The 19,166-nt window shown below is 36.3% G+C and overlaps 1 protein-coding gene across 1 annotated transcript in view; it reads right to left on the bottom strand.

The window, feature by feature from the left end:
- The window catches only part of SPAG16 (sperm associated antigen 16), a 317,517-nt gene that overhangs the window by 95,670 nt on the left and 202,681 nt on the right, over positions 1 to 19,166 (bottom strand). Inside the window, 1 exon segment of the mRNA XM_054209051.1 lies at positions 16,698 to 16,883. Within this exon segment, the coding sequence (XP_054065026.1) occupies positions 16,698 to 16,883 (186 nt within the window).

Genomic DNA, 19,166 nt, shown 5'->3' with positions numbered 1-19,166 from the left:
TGAGGAAACTTCCACTAGTAGTGAGATACCGATCAGCTTACTAAGACACATCACTGAGAAAAAAATACCCTCAGACAAAAAGCACAAAGGCAAACTTTTAAGGACACACTGGTTGCTATGGTGTTGAACATAGACTTGACTGCCTGATGCTAGCCTGGGAAATAATACGAACCCTTATTTTCTACTATTGATTACCGAGCATGTTCCTGCATAGGGCGCACACTGATAGTGGTTGGTTGGGCTTTACAGAACAAAAGACTTCACGGGTACCATGTTTGGTTAGACCTATCTAGCAAAAGCAGACAAAAAAAGAAATAAAGCAATTACATTATGTTCTTTGAGTTATTCAAATATTACTCAAAACCAGGATCTATTTTGATAAACACTGAGAATAATAAATATGATTGCCGATAGCTTTATATGTTTTTTATGACTGAAAAGCACAAATTACTAAATTAATAATATTCTACTTAGGCTTTCACTAGAAGGTGTGAAAATCTAACAGTATATGCCAATAAGCTATCTCCTGTTTTATTGGCTTGAAACATGAATAATGAATCTGCTCATTATTATACTGAAGATTTAGCCTCTTAACGCCTTGCATTTCTTTGAACGAGTGAAGTCTTGTGTAAGAAGTAGTATTATTTGCATTATTTTCTGTTTCCAGATAAAGGCTTTTGGGCATGAACCTTGATTTTTTTAAAAGGAAAGATAAAACAGCAAGGCATAAGATCTCTACTTAAGAATAGTCTACAGTCTTTTTGTTCTAACTTTCTCTGTTAATGGTATGATTTTACATCAATATAATTAAACCTATATAATCATAGTGCACACCCAAAGTAAGCATCATTGTATGAGAAGAACAATTACAATAATTTCTATGATTTACAGTTTTCTATGAATTACAATGATTTCTAAAGCAATACAGTGACACTGCAGAATCCTTCAGAGTTGCGATCGGAAGCCAAGCACGTATTTAAATTATTTTCTTAAATGTTCAGCTGAACCAGGACCAGAAGACACATCACTTGCCAAACTTAGCCTAATAGTAACAACAGAAATTAGTACTTCAATAGCTTTCTCAACAGAGACACAACAAGCAATCACCAGAAATGGAATCAACCATCTTTTTCATGTGTAGCTGTTCTGGACTGAGTCACAGTAGCAAAAGAGGCCAGAGAAGCCCAAATGCCTCGACAGCAAACCACGTCCACCCTGACAGCAGAAGAAAGGGTTGCATTTGCCAGGTCTGCCTTCAGGAGGGTGAGGAATACTTTTATAGCATTGCAGTCGGTTCCAAGAGGACAACTACTGAGATTAAAAGTTTTGCAGTATAGCACATACATTTTTCATACCAGATTGTAATATGTTCTTCATTACCTTTTACTATGTAGGCTCAGTTGAACTCTGTACCTTGTCAAGGTTTCTTTAAAATCTCACTAGTCAACACCTAATTGTTGGCAGCACTAGGCCTTTTTCAGCTCATGGCAACAGCTGTTGCAAAAGCTCGCTTTCCATTGAAATTGGGCTCCAAATCAACTTTGATAATTTATTTCAGCTACTTTATTTTGAACAGAAGCATGTTACTTCCAATCCAAATTTTCCAGAAGTGAGATGCATTTTTATATGCTTCAGCTTCAGATTATTTTGCATTTGAAAAGGGACATATTTTCACAAGTTTAGAATCAGGTCAATAAAAATTACTTTGAAAGTCACAGGATGGGAACAAGATTTAGGCATTTAGATCCCAAATCTGTATCTTAATAAGCGCCCTTTTCAAGGACCATCTTGGTCGTATACAGAACTTTGGTCTTGCTTGTAAATATCAGTAAAAGATCGATGTCTAGGAACGGCCCAAAGTATTTTTATCCTGACAGTATTTAGCAATTTATAATCTGTCTCACACCTGAACTCAGTCAGAAACAATAAATTTATTAACACCACTCTAAGGAACTCAATTTAGTAGGGATTCCCCGAACATCTGCAGCATATACCTATGGCTTTCGGATCCCACATAAACTGCATTGGTACCCACTCCTAATGTGGTGCAGGAGCGCACAGCTTAGATTCCTCGATCAGATTTCAAAATCTAGGTTTAATTCTTCCTTCTGCCCAAGGAAAGTCAACATACATGTATCAAACCAACCGTTCATGGCTATAACTTTCTAACTTTTTCATTGAGCCTGGCTATGTGCAGAAAATAAATTCAGCCAGCTGAAGAAAAAAATTTCTGCAGACCAATGGTCCCAGAACTCAGAGTGACAAGAATTGAAGTGGTCCCCCTCCAAGGTCAGCTCTTGTATTTCATAGTTATTGAATAAAATGCCATTTCAGTCTTTAGGACAGGAACTAGAACACAGTCTTGTCTTCCTCTGGGATGCCTGGGTCTCCCTTGCACTACACAGAAAGAATAATCCTCTATCCCAGAATTATTGACATCAATCCAGGGGCAAGGTGCACTCGGGTTCAGAAAGGTACACAGTGGTGCTTATATTATTTTTTGACTCTAACTCTTGCTCAGCACTTTCTGCAAATCAAGCTTCCTTAAGGGATTTTTTTTGTTGGCCAGTTAAAGAGAGAAGCACCAGAAATCACTTATTGAAAACCACAGCCTTATTTTATTAAACAATTATCTCCTACTCCCTCAAGGCATAGGGGGTACTAGATAATCAGATAAGCGCAATCTCAGTAATAATAAAATAGATCTAAACCATTTAAGCCAACATTAAACACTGCAGAACTAGTACGAACATGTTTTCTGCTCAGCAGTTCTGCAGCCGAATAAGCAAAGTCTTGCTCCCCGGTGACAGTGGGTTATCCTCAATTATCATATCAGCTGACATCAGCATTGAACCGATGTCCTGTTTTCGCAGTCAATGCAGAAGTTGCCATGTTTTTATTATTTTTGCCCTTTTTTTTTTTAATACAAAAATCTTACAGGTAAAACTTCTGCCTTTTCTGGCTAACCCTGAACAACTAAATCCATATGTTTCTTAATTCATCCAAGAATGTACTGCTGTTTGAAAGATATAAATGTATTTTGATGGATCACTACCAAGTGATTTAATTTTGTGTGTGTGTGTGTGTGTGTGTGTTTATGTATTGATGCTTATGTTAGAACTGTTCTTTTCAAACAGGTTATTGTACAATTTTAGGCTTCTGCTGTTCAAATAAAATATTGGGGGAAAGGTGAGCCATCTAAACTCAATATTCAGACCTCCTTTATGGTGCATTTCAAGCACCCTGAAGAATTTTTTTGTCATTTCTTTCATTCTCTTCCTTTTCCTCATTTATTTCACTCTTCTACTGTAGCGTCATAGAATGGTTTAGGTTGGAAGGTACCTTAAAGCCCACCCAGTCCCACCCCCTGCCCTGGGCAGGGACACCTCCCACCAGCCCAGGTTGCTCCAAGCCCCGTCCAACCTGGCCTTGAACCCCTCCAGGGATGGGGCAGCCACAGCTTCTCTGGGCAACCTGGGCCAGCACCTCACCACTCTTCACAGGAAAGAATTTCTTCCCCATAGCTAATCTAAATCTCCCCTCTTTCAAAACCATTACCCCTCATCCTATTGCCAGGTAATCTACTTGATTACGTTAATAGATAAAGAGAGGTCCCTTCCAACCCCTACCATTCTGTGATTGTGTGATCATATGCATAAGTACTGGCTGGCCACACATAACAAAGAAAGTGAGAAATGTGACAATGAAAAATAAAATTTGAAATATGTTTACACCAGAAGAGCAGATAAACTTACTATGCTACACTGGAATGCACATTTTCTGTTGAATCCTGGTATCTTAACTGTGAGGCTGATCAAACCTATTTCTTCTGAAAAGTCACTGACAAATATAATAGAAAATTATTTTTAATAGGATTTTAAGTCTGTAACAGTATATAACAGCACATTTTAAAAAAAAGCTACTCCTGTCTAAAATACCTTGCCAAAGCCTACCCTGAGTTCATCCTGTAGAGATCTAACATGCAATATTCTCTATAAATTTGTACATTTAGGATGAGATTTCCAAACTTCCCTGGCAATGCAGAGTCTCAGATTCGTGTATCTTTTGGGTGCCTAAATAATCAATTAGATCCTTAATGAGACCTTCAAAAGTCACAATGTGCCTGCTCCAACAGATTTTTCAATCAACCCTTCAGGCACTTTTAAAGATCCAGCTCTTCGTGCATCTTAAGTGAAGGGAGCCCACCCTCTAACATCTGCTTAGGTGACAACTTTGTTATATGACTTTACCAGAACTAGGCAGAAGCTGAGAAGGAGATGACTTGTCTCACTGAAGAATAAGAAGTGACTCTCTTGGGGCTTCTGTTTGCTAAGAGTCGACATTAAACTGCATCAAGGATGACCTAGGTTTTCACTGTTTCTAAAACAAAATTCTTGCCTGCCTTCCAAAAAAAAATAAAAATCAACTGTTGTAAAACTACTGAGAAAAGGCAAAAAGTGAAACAAGAACTATGAGAGATAAGCAAAATAAATCTAGAGAACTCAACTACTTCCATACAGTTTTTTATAAAGCTGACTTAATTCAGCTATCAGCCCTCAAAAAAACCACCCCAACAGCCCCTTCTCCTCAAAAAACACCCCCCAAACAAAGAAAAACTCCACCGTTAATTTACCTCACAATCCATTTGCTGGTCTAGTTTACAGTGATAAAATTCCGTATAGGATGGAGAAAGCAGTACCAGCACTTCATAGTTTAATTTCACCAGTTTCTTAAATTACTTTTTGATATGAGATTAGACTAACATCTCTATATTTTAATCCCAACCCATATTCAGGAAGACTCATGTGAGCAACATTGGTAATTTACACCATTCGATGCACGTGTAGAGGGACTTCTGCAAGCTGTGCTCACTGACCATTGCATGCAAATGCATTGGGCACCAAAACTATACGCACACTTATACCAGAAACTGTCTTACTGTTTTCTGACATATATAGAAGAAAATGCTTTTATCAAAAGAGTCAGATAAAGAAAAACCTAGAGTCTCAAATTCAAAAATGCAGTGACAAGTGAATGTTAGAGGCCCCTCTTTATTTATTACTATATTGCAAACCAGGAACTTTAGTCCTTCTCATTTTTCGAATAAAAAACCTATTTTATTTAAAAAAAAAAACACAACAAAAAAAACAGTCAGTTGCAATAGTGCAGGGAACCATGAGAGCCTGGGCCAGTGCTGTGGTATTGTAAATTAGTATCCAGTTACGCAGAATATTAATGGATGGGTTTAATCTACAGAGTGCAGATTCACTGCATAAAAAGCAGAGTTACTCTTGTCATATGTTAGTTTATTTTCTTCCATATTTTAAATTTACTGAAATTCCTTTAGACCTATTAAATAAGCAAATCCTTTTTGAAAACAGTACAACATGGCTGAAATGCAATAAATATAAGCACTTTAATATTTAAGTGAGGAAAATGAATTTCAGTGTGTTTTCAAATTGGTTTTCTTCAGTGCAGAGTTTCTTTATTTGTCCAAATAAAATGGATTTGAGTGGGTGGCAGCTTTAAGGAGATATGCAGCACTATTCAATGGCTTTGTGAACTTGGGAAGATATTATGAATAATGGATTTGCTGTGCTCTTAGACACGGAGCCACAACAAAAACAATATCATTCTAGGTTCTCTAATAAGCAGCTGCTGGAGTAAGGAATAAAAAGCCTGGCCTGGTGATTTAAGCTACAGGTGCCAGCATCTTTGTTCAGATCGTTGTAGCAAACTATTGGACTGGCTCTGTGTTTTCAGCAGGAAAACTACTCAAATGCAGAGTGTGAAGGGCTAAATTCCCAAGGCTACCTCCCACCACTCCCGATTTGTTGCTATCTTCTTACAAGTCCATTTTTATATTATACACAACCCACACTCCCCCCAAACAGAGCTGGAAAAGGGATGTATTTGCCTCTGTCAATGGCTGGAGAAAAAGGTTAACTTGAAACATATGCACGAAATAGAAGCGTCATGTTTCCTCCTTTTATAGATCTGAACATACATCTCCCTTCACAAGGGGAGAGAGTCCTTTGTTTTAGTTCATAACTAATTTAAAATACTTAAATTTCATCAGCAAATTACTCCCTCTTAAGCACGAATGGAAACAACATCCAACCATTTTCAATATAGACAGATTTGACCAAAATAAATTTGAGAAGTGTACCTCTTGGTCCTTTTGAAAAGAATCTGACCTAAGTCTGATAGAAAATCAGAACAGTGTGGGACACCTAATCCATTCCTAACTCCGCAAGTTTTCAATGCTCAACACCACAGGACCGGAAAATGCAGCAACTTCTCTGAGGACCGGACACTTCAGAGCAGGAGGAGGTAGGATATCTACCCATTGCGGTGGGATGATCATATCCTCATTTTCTTAACAAACTTGCAAACGCAAAAAACTGTTCACTTTACACACATAGGAACATAAAGTAGTTCCTCATTTTTGTACACCTAAAAGTGTCAGTAATCAGGATCTCAAATTCTGGTCCCAAAACCCCAACTGGTATATTTGATAGCCAACACATCGGTACTTGCCAAGATTTTAATACTGGCATTGTAAGTCTAGAAGTTGTGACATGTTATCTTGTTGATAAATGTATCTCCAGGAAGTCACTACTAAAATCTTCAGTTGCATATACCAAAGCTTAGTTTATACCATTGTTGTAGGTGCTGAATATATAATCAAAGTATTGTTGAGCCATGAGTGATAACCTGATAAGGATTACTTAAAAGGTTGACACACTTCAAATTAGGTTTTCTTCAACCGAGAATGCTAGCTGCTAACTTCACACCTAGGATTGCACACTGCATCCTCAAGCCCTTATTTTCATCTTACCCTTCCAAACGCAGTTAGCTCTGATCTATATTACTATGAAACAAACTCTGATATGAAAAAAAAAAAATCTATGAAAAAGGCTTTGCAATTGGCAGAACATAACTACAGAAGATCGCATATAGTATTTTTATGTTTTTCTTAGACCTTCAGAGGAGAGATACAAGTATAACTTTAACCGTGTTCACACTCTGCAGCTAACTGGCATGCCCTTTATGCAACAGAAATGGTCCATGACTATCTGCTCTGTATTAAATAATTCACAATTTTTGTTGACATTTTACTGCAGCCTCGATATTAAGATTCTATTATTTAGAATTTTTGTTTTGGTGACAGAAATATGCTTGAAAGAGATACTAAGATATAAAGAAATTCATTGGTTTTGCATCAACTGGATAATTCCTATACATATTTAATAGGTTTCCCACAGATATGTGTGCCTTTGCAGGCTCTGAGTTCAGTAAATAGATGCATAAAAATTGTCTTTCAGATGGTGAACTGATTCCTGGCTGGGAAAGATATTTGCCAGTCTAGAACAAGATTTTTCTGTCATGTTGTGTCTCAATTCACATCAGAAAGCCTACTCTGAATACTGGAAATACAGAAGGGAAATTGCCAACATTTTGATTTTCTTCATCCTGACCTTGACCTCTGTTAAGGCAAAACCTCCCCTTTATTTTCATGAGAAGCATCAGATTGTCTACATAAATAGTTCAAAGACTTACACTTTTATTGTGTGGATATAAGCTTTATAGCTTTCAAAGTCTACTCTGAAGATTCTGAGATCTGGCTCAAAGGAAAATCTGCACAGGGTACCAAATAAATTGCATTATATGTACGTGGCCCTACTATTTCAGGGAATTTAAGATTTAGGATAGAAATGAGCCCCAAGTTTTTGAAAACTGTCACTGAGAAAAGAAGCCACTGTTGGGTTGAAAATTATATTCATTCACATTTTAAGAAGGTATAAACACAATTCAGTGTCATCCAACTCCAATAAAAGACCCAGGAGACTCGTTTTGTACATAAAAAAAATCACTGTTTACGGATTAAGATGTGACTTGTGTTCATATTCCAGCTGAGGCTAATCAAAGATGAGTGTAGTTTGCTTCAACAGGATACACATGGTAGACAACTAGTGCTCCAGCATTTGGGAGAGAAAACAATCTGGCAATACAAGATGTTGTTTAAGTCTGAACCCTTAAAAAAAAAAGGGAAGAGAAAAGCAAAAAAAAAAAAAAGAAAGAGAAAAGAAAAAACAAACCCAAAAAGCATCATCACGCACATCACACACACATCTCTGAAGACTGCCTGGAACCAGAGGACAAGAATTCAAACAGCAGGAATTTATATGTATGAAGGCATCCATTACTGCAGACTTTCATTTTGAAATCAAATGACCAACTCATCTGATTTCAAACTAGAAGACATTAGCAGCTAAAAATAGTTCGACATTCAGGTGGATATACCTATCAAAGTACTGCTGCTTATGAACAGAAAGATGTATTCCTGTTCTTGTTATTTCACTGGAGATAGAAGCAGGGAAACAATCCACAATTACTTGTGTTGCCGCACACTGTGATTTTGGGTAGCAGTTCACACTTTAACATGTATCACAGACTATACATGTAATATTTGCACTAACTGGTACTGACAGAATATGGTTGTGATGATTGAAATACATCATTATAATGAACTGTTGACTTCACTGAATTCTGTAATAATATCTGACAGCTTTCACTGCTGTTATGAATTACTCTCTGTTGGTACAATTCTTTTTTGTTTTGTTTGTTGAGATACTGTAAGACAATATTTCTAGGAAAACAGGTTAGGTAAAGAAAAGACAGCCAGTAATGAGTGAACGTAACATGAAGGAGAAAGAAAACAACTGGATAATGAGCCTGGATACATAGTGAAATACTACACTATGACTTAAAATGTCTGAATGTCTGCAGTGCTGAATACCGCAGTTTTGAATACTGAATGTAGGACAGTGGAAACACCCTGTCAAGATCTGAACAATATTTTACAGAAGCCATAGTTATAATACCTGCACACTTGCAAATAAGACGAGGAATTCTACTTGCAGATTGTCAAAGACAGAAAAAGAAACAACTGAGCCTGCTGCAGTGTACACAATCAAAGTGAACTAAGTTTTCTGGACCTGCGAGATGCTTTGGTTAGGATTTGATGGAAGGAAGCGTTAAGTATTACTTTCATAATTCATCCTGCTCTTGAAGTAGTTGTCAGGGAATCTAGAAGGCATTTTGACAAGTAAGGTAAACCAAGTAGAAAGGTGTCCAATTTACAGAAGCTCACATTACTTTAGCAGTTCAAACAAATACAGCATTCTGCTGTCCAACAGGAACCTCTCGGCCAACTATACGTAATTTAGGAAATCTGGGCATCCCTGGACTGACAGAGGGCAACTGGAACATAAAGAAACCCCAACCACATCTAATAAGTTTTTCCAAGCCATACGGGATGCTGAACTAATGAAAGCAAAGAAACCATTGAGATAAGAAAAGGATACATCCTTTTATACAAATCAAGTGCAACTTTCTCTGCTGTCTTTCCATAAAGAAGATGGAAATCTTATGTAGGTAAATGATTGTTCACATAAGCCTACCAGAAATATTTGCAGAGATGAAAACTCATACATTTTAGAAAGCAGCTCCACTCACCACACCTTAGTTTAAAAAAAAAAAAAAAAAAAAGTAGTAACTTAGTCAAAAAGCAGTGCTGTGCATTTCCAGACCCGTTGCAGAAACCAGAAAGCAAAGTTCTTACATTTCCATCTTTTCAATACTTTAGGAAAAAAAAACCTAAAAATATTTTTGATATTTAAAAATATTGTCATTTTAACTACTAAGACATTCAAATATGCTTCTTACGTACGAGCTAAATTGCCATAGACAGTTCCAGCAAAAACCACAGAGAACACTGGTTTATCTAGACCTGTAGCCAACAGCCACCAATACAAACATTTCCGTGGAAGTTACACAATTCCTGTCACGTTTAACAATGTAATTCCACAGAGACATATGTTTGCTGTGTCCCAAATGGCGATTAGTTTCTGTCACAAAGTGTGAAGGCTGACAGTCATTGCAATATCACTAACAGCATATGCTTTTAATTTCTCTAAGTATGTGTGCTTTGAACATGGCTATGCAACTGCAAACAAGTCCAGCATTGCGTTATCCCTGCATCCTTTAAGTGACAAAGAAATAATAATCATTTAAACATATGTTTCTCATGAATCTGTATTACTACAGCAAATCTAATTCTGATTTTCTTTCTTCTCATCCTGTAGGAAAGTTTGAAGACAATTCATTTGAACATTTTTTTAACATTACCAAAGAATGGAAATTTTTTTAATGCTGGCTTCAGTAGTAAATCACTATATGGCCTTGAGTAAAGCACTTCACCTCTTTGCTTAGTTTCACCAAATGTAAATAATTGTATCGCTTGCCCAGTTTAGGCATTCCATGACAACTAGGTAAGACTCGTGTGCTTTTTGGACTTACAAATATGCGACCATATTAAGCATTTCTCGTTATTAATGCCTGTTGTCTTGCACTAACTCTGTAACGTGATTTAAATAAGTTTAGAGTATGGAGTTCAGCTACACTTCTTGATTAAGTTTTTGTACTTCAAGATTCATCTTTGTCAGTATTATGAAGATTAATCCATATTTTCCCCTTAACCAAACAGCTATGCTTTGGACACCATTTTTTCCCTGATAATTCACATCTTCAAATTGATTTTTACAATCGGCTCTCTGGGAATTATAACAACTAAGTTTTAGACTTTCTTTGGTCTTGAAAAATGTATTATGGAACTCCAGCATAATTATAAATTTGGAGACTTGGGCATAGGCCTCATTTTGATTTGAGGGATTAATAGCAGGTTGTCTCTCCAGTACTCCTCAGAGGATTCCAAAGGGAATTCTCCTTTATCAAAATGGCAAGCATTTCCTGATGTGCTGTCAGGACAGACATTACAAACTACCCAAAGATGGTCTTTCCACATTTCCTCTGAGTTCTTCTACTTGCCTTCTAATTTCCTGGAGGACATTTGTCTTTTCTGAAAATAGATTAGCTTCACTTTTACTGGAATCAATTAAACATGGTATCTGGCCAGAAGAGCTTGTGGCTTCTGTCCCACTGAAAAGCAAGTCAGATAAGTGTCATCTGAAAAAGGGTATTTTGACAAGGAGTGGTTACATGCCCTCATTCTGATTCAAAATGTGAAAGTATGGCTCCATTTTGTAATTAGACAATCTTTATGAGTTTCTTCAAATGAGATTTTATAGAGTCCCGATAGGGATACATTTGGTGTGGTGAAAAATAACTACAAATCTGATAGTAAATGTTTCATTTAAAAGTTGTCCATTGCCTAAGGGAAAAGGAAGCAAAAGAAACAGAGTATGAATATAAAAGATGCCAGGAGAAGTTAGGCTAAACTCGGTGCCTTTTCACATTGCTCTGATGGTACAAAGCAACCAGTTGGACTAGTCAACTTGGAAATTCAAGCAAGATTAACTATATTCTTTATTGAGACTAAAGCAAAAAAAAACCAACCAAAAAACCAAACAACAAAACCCCACCAAAACTATAATATCAGTTTAAAATCAACTTAATCATGTCTTGCACTGCACACTGTCAAGATGTGTTAAAAATAAAAGATGTGCAGTATCATCATTTCATGGTAGCGTTCCAAGGAAAGCTATAATTGATTAGGGGCTTCTAGTTAAACAAAATCCATCCCCGCTTCATTTCTTTAAAATGTAGACTAACCCTAAATTTCACAAAATTAAAATGGTTCTTATAAGAAATAAAACTATAATCAGCAGTTGTCAAGTGGAGAGAAGTTATAACAGAAGCTAAGACTCTTAATGTAGGCTTAAGAACAAAAGGAGGAATTATTTAAATAAACCAGGAATTAATTTATGTCGTATACCTCTGATGCTAGGTAAAGAAGTGAAAATTCCCAGTCTTCTTGTAGAAAAGCAAAAGGTGTCAACAATTATTTTTGTGTATATTTGGAAATAAGTAAAAGAATATATTAATACTGTAGTAACAAGATACTGTATTAGTGGTTGTAATTAACAGTGATCATGATAGATTAGTTACTTTTTCAATTTGCACCTGAACAAATGCACCAAACGATACTAGTAATGACTAAGGATCGATGGAAACAATTACGTTTTTCAGAGTTTTACAATAAAATTTTGATTATGGGAGAAATTTCAGGGAGCTAGACAAAAGTTACTGTGTTAAATGAAAAAGAAAACAAATAAGCGATGGATTAAAAAAGAGTAACCAGAAAGCAGCAATGGCTCCAATTTGCAAACATTTATTCACCCTGAGGTCTGCTGCAGGACAGTACAGAATTGCATTTCTCTGTGGCCTAATTCCGCCAATATTTTTCACTACTGAAAGAAACCAGAGAAAAATGAAAAACTGGTCCAATGAGGATATAATGGATAAACTGGAGGAAAAAAAAAAAATCAGAACGTTATGACTTTGGTGCAAATAATTTCTAAAGCGTAAAGCATAAATAACAAGGTTTGCATCTAACATACACTCTACAGCATATGTTTGCAAACCTAAGTAACCGCCTGTGTTTACAGGAGATATATGATGTTCAGTTTGATTTGCATATTAGAGATCAGGCTGTAAATCTCTGACGATATTTACAGTTGGATAATTGAAATTAATCCTGCCAAAATGACTTTGACAGTCCTGAATTTATGGTCTAAGAAAACAATCCTGGAACTGTTTGCCGAGCTATTAACATGGCTGGCTATATATTTTCAATCTGAGCTATGCTGCTGAATAAAAACCTGTTCACAAATTATAAGACTCTGCCTTTCTTCCCCCACTTTGGGTTCAAGTTGCTTCCTATAACTGTTAAGACGACAAGGTAACCTGAAGATAGCAGATATGTCTGTGTTTTGCTGGGTTTTGTTGGGTTTTTTTATTATTTTTCTAACCATGGCAGGTACATTAGTTATCTCCCCCACCCCCAGTGTTAGGCCATTTTCTTTTTAATTTCCTTTAAAAGCAGCCAATTGTCCCAGCAGAAAGCATCAAGAAGTTCCAACACCAGAACTCAGACTCCCTCAAATCCTTCAGTAACATGGATCATGGTTGCACCTCAGCATGTGTTTATGTCTTCAGGGAAGAAGAAGGTGCTTGGGTTTTTGTTTGGCTTTAGGTTTTTTTTCTGTTTTGCTTTTTAAAATCAGATCATATCTTTAAATAGAAGGCACAGAAGTTGTCAAGGAGAAGAACATTGTTAACTACAAAGCTACCTCACAGTATACTCTTAGTAGGAATGACATTTGTGGCTAGATATATGACAGAAACTTCCAACATACACGAAAGAAAAACGCTTGTGAATAATATCCATTAAAAAAAAATAACAGTAGCTTCACCTTCTAATAAAACAAAATTCAAACAATTAGCAGGCTGAATTTTCCTATAATTGGCAGAGAATTACATAATTTATTAAAACTGTTGGTAACCTTTTCCTATTTAAGACATATTGCACCTCACATTCTTTGGACTCCAATAATGGATTTCATGATTGTTAAATCCCCTTGGATTTTGGTGCTAAAAGATAGCAAACAGCCTCCCCACTTTCTTGATACCAAGTTTTCAACCCCAGAGAACTCTGTTGTAGGTATTTCAAAAGCTATGTTTATAGATAGAAAGTATGGTTTTAATATATAAAAGCAGCTTTTTGAAGTCTGAAAATAAAAAGATGACTGCCACCCATTACAGAAATGTAAGTATTTCTATTTGTAGAATTTATTTACAGCATATCGCTTTCAGAAAGGTAGCAGTGGTAGCTTTGATATTCATCTAGCTTTCTTCTCCCTGCCCTACAATATGCTGCTTGCCAGGACCATTCAATTTGAAAGCAGGCGTCCATCCAAATATGTAATATTAAGGAAGAAAGACAGCTCTCATTTATAAAATGTTAATTCCTTATTAGTGGAGAGAATAAATCACTACACTAAGCAGAATAACTGTGATCACTGATTATTATCCTACCACAAGTATGTTATCTTGTGCTCTGTCCCCTGTTCAGAGCTTGTGTCAACTGGCGGACACGTGGAAAGGAAGAATTCTAAAGATGACCACTAGATAAGCACATATTCTGTGAGGATGGGAAGAAAAAAAAACTTTCTAAGCATCAAAAACCCTTGTGAAAAGCCTGCTCCACCTTCCCGTTTTATTGCACACACTCAGACTGTAACAGAGTCTGAAGAAGGTTACATATTTATATAGTACCTAGTACAGCTGGCTTCATTCATATCAGAGAACTCCAGGCACATCACAAATTTACAGGTGACGCTCTGGGAAACGTATAGGATTAGTGTTGCCAAACTCAGCCAATTAGCTTGGCAATTAGTACTGCCAAGCCAAAAGACACTGCAGGTTCTTTTGCATAGCATTTCTGCATATAAGCATCACCAAATTAACAATCCAGTCTGAAAACTACCAGCCTGATCAATCTTTCAATAGCTTTCCCTTATTTCCACATCTGGCCGTATGTTCTGCACAGGTTGATTTTTCACTTGAATTAGTCAACATGGGCATAAGGATCAATTGCAGCTGACTGTTCTGCAGAGTTAGGTCTTTAGGCAGGATGTCTTAAGCTTGAAACAGCCACGTCTTGTTGTCATCAAATCCCTTTTTACAGCTCTTCAAGAGCATCTAATTTTTCCACTGTGCTCGTTTCACACTAAGTGCATACACCACATACACTTCTACAGCACATCTTAAAAATTCATCTAAACAGACTAACTAAACAGAACTCAGTTGTCTTTTGGACTTAGCTAATGTAATGTAAATGAGCGCACAGGCTTCTACTGTGAACAGTCTGGAAGTCCACCAGTGAGGTCTCTAAGTAAGGCTTTTTAATTTCATACTCTGAATACTCCTATTTTAAGCTTACTACACCAGATTTTTGTGCCACCTCCTGCTTCCTTTAGCCACTGAGATTTTTGCATGACTTAAGGTTTCAATAGTTATATGCTGATAACTAGCCTTTCACATCATGGCTGTGCTCCTTACTCTTATTTGCAAATGCAAAATGCACATCAGATACACAGAAAGTGGAAATGAGAGTTGGTAATGAGTGTGTGGGAGGCATGGGTTGGTGATGAAGATTTGCTTTGATTCCTCTGACTACAAAAGCTTCCTCGGTGGAGAAGATATTTTAAAGTGTCTAAACAAAACCTTTGTCTATGCAAATTCAAAACCATTCTTACATAAAGTTAAAGCTATTCTTAGTATTATTTCTTAAAGGTCATGAATATGCCATAAAGGATGATCAAAGTATTAAAATCCTACAACAGGTTAAAAAAAGGGGCAACAATACAATAGATTTCCGGTGTTTTCTTTTCTAAGCAAAACACTGACCATTTATTCTTATTACTGATAGCAATGGTGGAAGCATAATCTGTTATCAGAACTGTCTGACAATTCCTGTTATAAAACACACTTCTCGGTTGTCTTGAACTTTGCCAAACTTTAACTGCTTTGTCTATGATTTTAGAAAAATTGAATATTTGTTTCAAGCTTTTAAGTAGCTGCCCTCAGCTTAGCTGAAATAATTCTGAATATTACATGAAAGGATACATGGCTTATCCCATTTGGAAAACAAAGTTTTTATTTAATGCTTCCTCAAGTCACGATTTGAAAGCAAGACTGAAAATCTGATACTGACAACATTATAATTAGCTCTCCACAAATCTGGCTGAATTACAACATTTGAAAAAATCTAAACTCATACATGCCTATCAGAGAAACACTTCACTTTTACATCAAAACCCCACTATGCTCACTGCAATCACAGCGGACCGGGAGGGATCTAGGCCAAAGGAATGAAAGAAGAAAGTCTCCCTTGCTTTTTTCAGTGAAGATTCTTTCCCTGCAGTGGCCAACAAGCTCAAAGGTATATTTCGCCTCATTCACATGCAAAGGAAGAAAAAGACTGAGAGGAAATAGAAAAATCCATTAGGACTGGATAATAACGAACCAGGGAAAACACAAATGAGACTGGAGTCTTGTGTGTGGATTGATGATATTCAGTTGTTAAAAGTCAGATCTACTACAGTACAGTGGTGTCAGTAACACTATTCCCGAGTTATTCAGGAGTCTAGAAGGAACAGTTTGGAAAAAAATAATAAATCCATTCCATTCCTTTAATGTGTAAATTAACCAAAATATGTCACCTAAAACATAACTAAAGAAAATTGAGGAACTAATAATTAATTGGTAAGCAGGAATATACTAATATTCTAGAAGCATCTTCATAAAAATGCATTTGCCTGGATAATACAGAAAATGAAGAGGTATACATTGATTTATTAATCATGAGTCACCTTGCCAAAACATACATAATCAATAAAATAAATTTCCACTTGTCTGACCTTAAATTAAAGTGTGTTGTGTACCCATGAGCTAGAAATACTATATAGAAAACTTGCTTAAATTTTTGTTCAGTTACTTATTTAAATTACACGTTGAAGTTCCACAAAGCTCTGACCTTAAAAAAACCACAACACCACAGAATAACAGATGCCAAATAAAAGCAAATACTTTTTTTTGGCACTATCTTAAATTAAGTCCTTCCCAGCTCCCTATTTAGTAAAGCCTTTATCAAGTAAATCACATCAAAGCCGGGTTTTTGCACCCCTCCCTTTAATTTATCTATGTTATTAAAGTGAAGTCCACAAATTGATGCTAGACATCTCTCTCTCCCTGGGCTAAAACATAAACCAGCAGTTATTAAGTAAAGCTATCAATCAGCTAATAAAGAATCTCCAGTAACGCCATACCTGTTAACATCCCATATTTCACTTGTCTTGTCCATGGAGGCAGAAGCCACGAAATCACCACATGAACGCCATGAGCAGTCCCACACAGCGTGGCCACATCCTTTGGAAGTCAGAATCCACCCACATTTTGAAAAGTCCCATATTCGCACTGTTGTATCCCCACTTGAAGTGACCAGCTGGGTTCCACTGTTATGAGGAATAAAAAGAACGAATAGTTTGTAGCAAGGATTTAGGTGCAGATTTTTCAAAGTACAGAGCAAAATAATTTAACTCTATGTTTAGGGAGACAGGTTAAATAGCAATTGTTGGTTTTACATTAAAATGCATATGAACAAAAAATTATGTTTGAAAACATTCATATTTTTACATTACACAGTTTTCCGACACATCATAGATGAAGTGGTCATGTATTAAATACGCTATCAAAAGAAAAGAAAAGGAGATATCAAGTAGCTATCTTCCATGGGAAAGTAAATATGGGTTCCAAAATTACATTCTTACTTTTTGTAGTCTATTTATGAGTTTATCAGTAAAATAACTTCAGCCCAGAGAACTGCTTTCAAAATAGAATAAAATAGCTTCAGGGAAAAATATTTTATTTCACAAATCCATATCATTTTCTACATATAAGTTATTATTTAAGCACCACAGTCTTGTCTCTTCCGCTCAGTATAAACACTTTAACACATTCACTATCTCTTGGGGTCATCAATATGTTACATAAATGAAAAATACAACGTTAACTCAGACTTTGTGGCCAAATATTCAGACATAAACTACTGTAGTTCTATTTCATTTAACTATAGACATACAGCTTCAGACTGAAAGTCCACCTGGTTCAGTCTCATGTTATACAGTAGGGGTTTCTTAATAAAAAGAAAATAAGAAGAAAAAGTATGCAGAGTGATTCTCCTATTAAACTCTCCCAGACCTAGCCTGTGGCTCAGGTTTTCTTTGAGACAGAGGCTTTGTACTTAACAAGCATCCACGGAGATTTTCCTCCATGAATAATTAATTTTTGAACATATGCAAACCTTTGGCACCCACAATCTCTTGTGTCAATGAATTCCCAAATTTAATATGCATTGTGTGAAAAACTATTTTGGGGTGTTAAATACCTTACTTCATTTCATTTGATGCTTCTAATTCTAATGCTGTGATTAAAAGTAAACTATACATTTGTCTTCTTTAAACCAACTGTGATATTATTGGTTCCCTATTATATCATATTTTACCTGCAAAGCTGAAGACTCCTACTCTATTGACTCATTCTTCACACAGACGTCATTTCATCTCTTTGATCACATTTACCACCTTTCTGAGCACCTTTTGAGCTGGAACACGACTACTGAAGAAACAGGTACCCAATGGAGGTATACAATGGCACAGTGGTGTTTTCTGGTTTATTCTGTGGTTTTTTTTCATTTGATTAGCATTTTGAGCACTACTACATAAAGTTTTTTAAAAAAACTGACCACAGTGGCTCCAATATTTCTTTCCCGAGCGCTAACAACTAGTTTATACCCGTTATTACCTACGCATAATTAGGACCATTTTTTCTCATGTGTGTTACTTTACATTCATCGACACTGACTTTCATCTGCTACTTTACTGTCGAGTCAACTGTTGTGACTGGAATTCTTTTCCTGTAATTCTTCACATGCTACCTTCATTTTTACTGCCCCGACTAATTATTATGATCAGCAAACTCATTCACCTCATTGTCTTCCCCAGCTTCCAAGATCATCTTAATAACTTAGGTCCCAGCACGGATCCCTAGGGGACTTAAATAATTTCTTCGTTCTGAAAGTGACATTCCTATCATTTCACCATTTTTTAAATTCACAAGATAAATTTCCTTTTTCTTCAGGACAGTTTTGTTTCTTTGAGAGTTTTTGCCAAATGACCTTAAGAAGAATTTACTGAAAACCCGAGTATACCAAATTTACGAATCTCCTTTGATCAAATGCTCAGCAAGACCTTCAGAGAACTCTAACAGATTTCTGAGATGTCATTTCCCAAGCCATGCTGACACCTGCGAATGCTTCACTATAACAAATGTATCCGTGTATCCTGTATTTTTGCTTCTTAATATGAATCTTACCAGCTTTCCTAGTATAGAAGTTAGCTCAACTGATCTACAGCCCCTTCATTTCAAACTCTTTCAAAATACTGAAAAAAGTGAATGCAGGCTTCCCAAATTATACCAGGAATAATGGAGGTTTTCCATTTTGTTTACTAAAAAAAACAGAGGAAAAACGTTTGGGGATAATACACAAAAATACAGGCCAAAACTATTTTAACCTTGGGTTTTCAGACAAACTTCTGGTGTTATCTCACCAACATCAATAAGAATATCTTGCCTTTAGGATCCAATAAACTCTGTTTTTATTTGAATAATGGAAAATGTGCTGTCACAGGCAGTAAAAATCCTTCTTCCAAATCTCTGGATATAAAACTGTGGGAACT

The sequence above is a fragment of the Rissa tridactyla genome, chromosome 7, assembly GCF_028500815.1.
Source record: "Rissa tridactyla isolate bRisTri1 chromosome 7, bRisTri1.patW.cur.20221130, whole genome shotgun sequence".
Taxonomy (NCBI): domain Eukaryota; kingdom Metazoa; phylum Chordata; class Aves; order Charadriiformes; family Laridae; genus Rissa; species Rissa tridactyla.
This window is presented reverse-complemented; position numbering and strand designations above follow the sequence as displayed.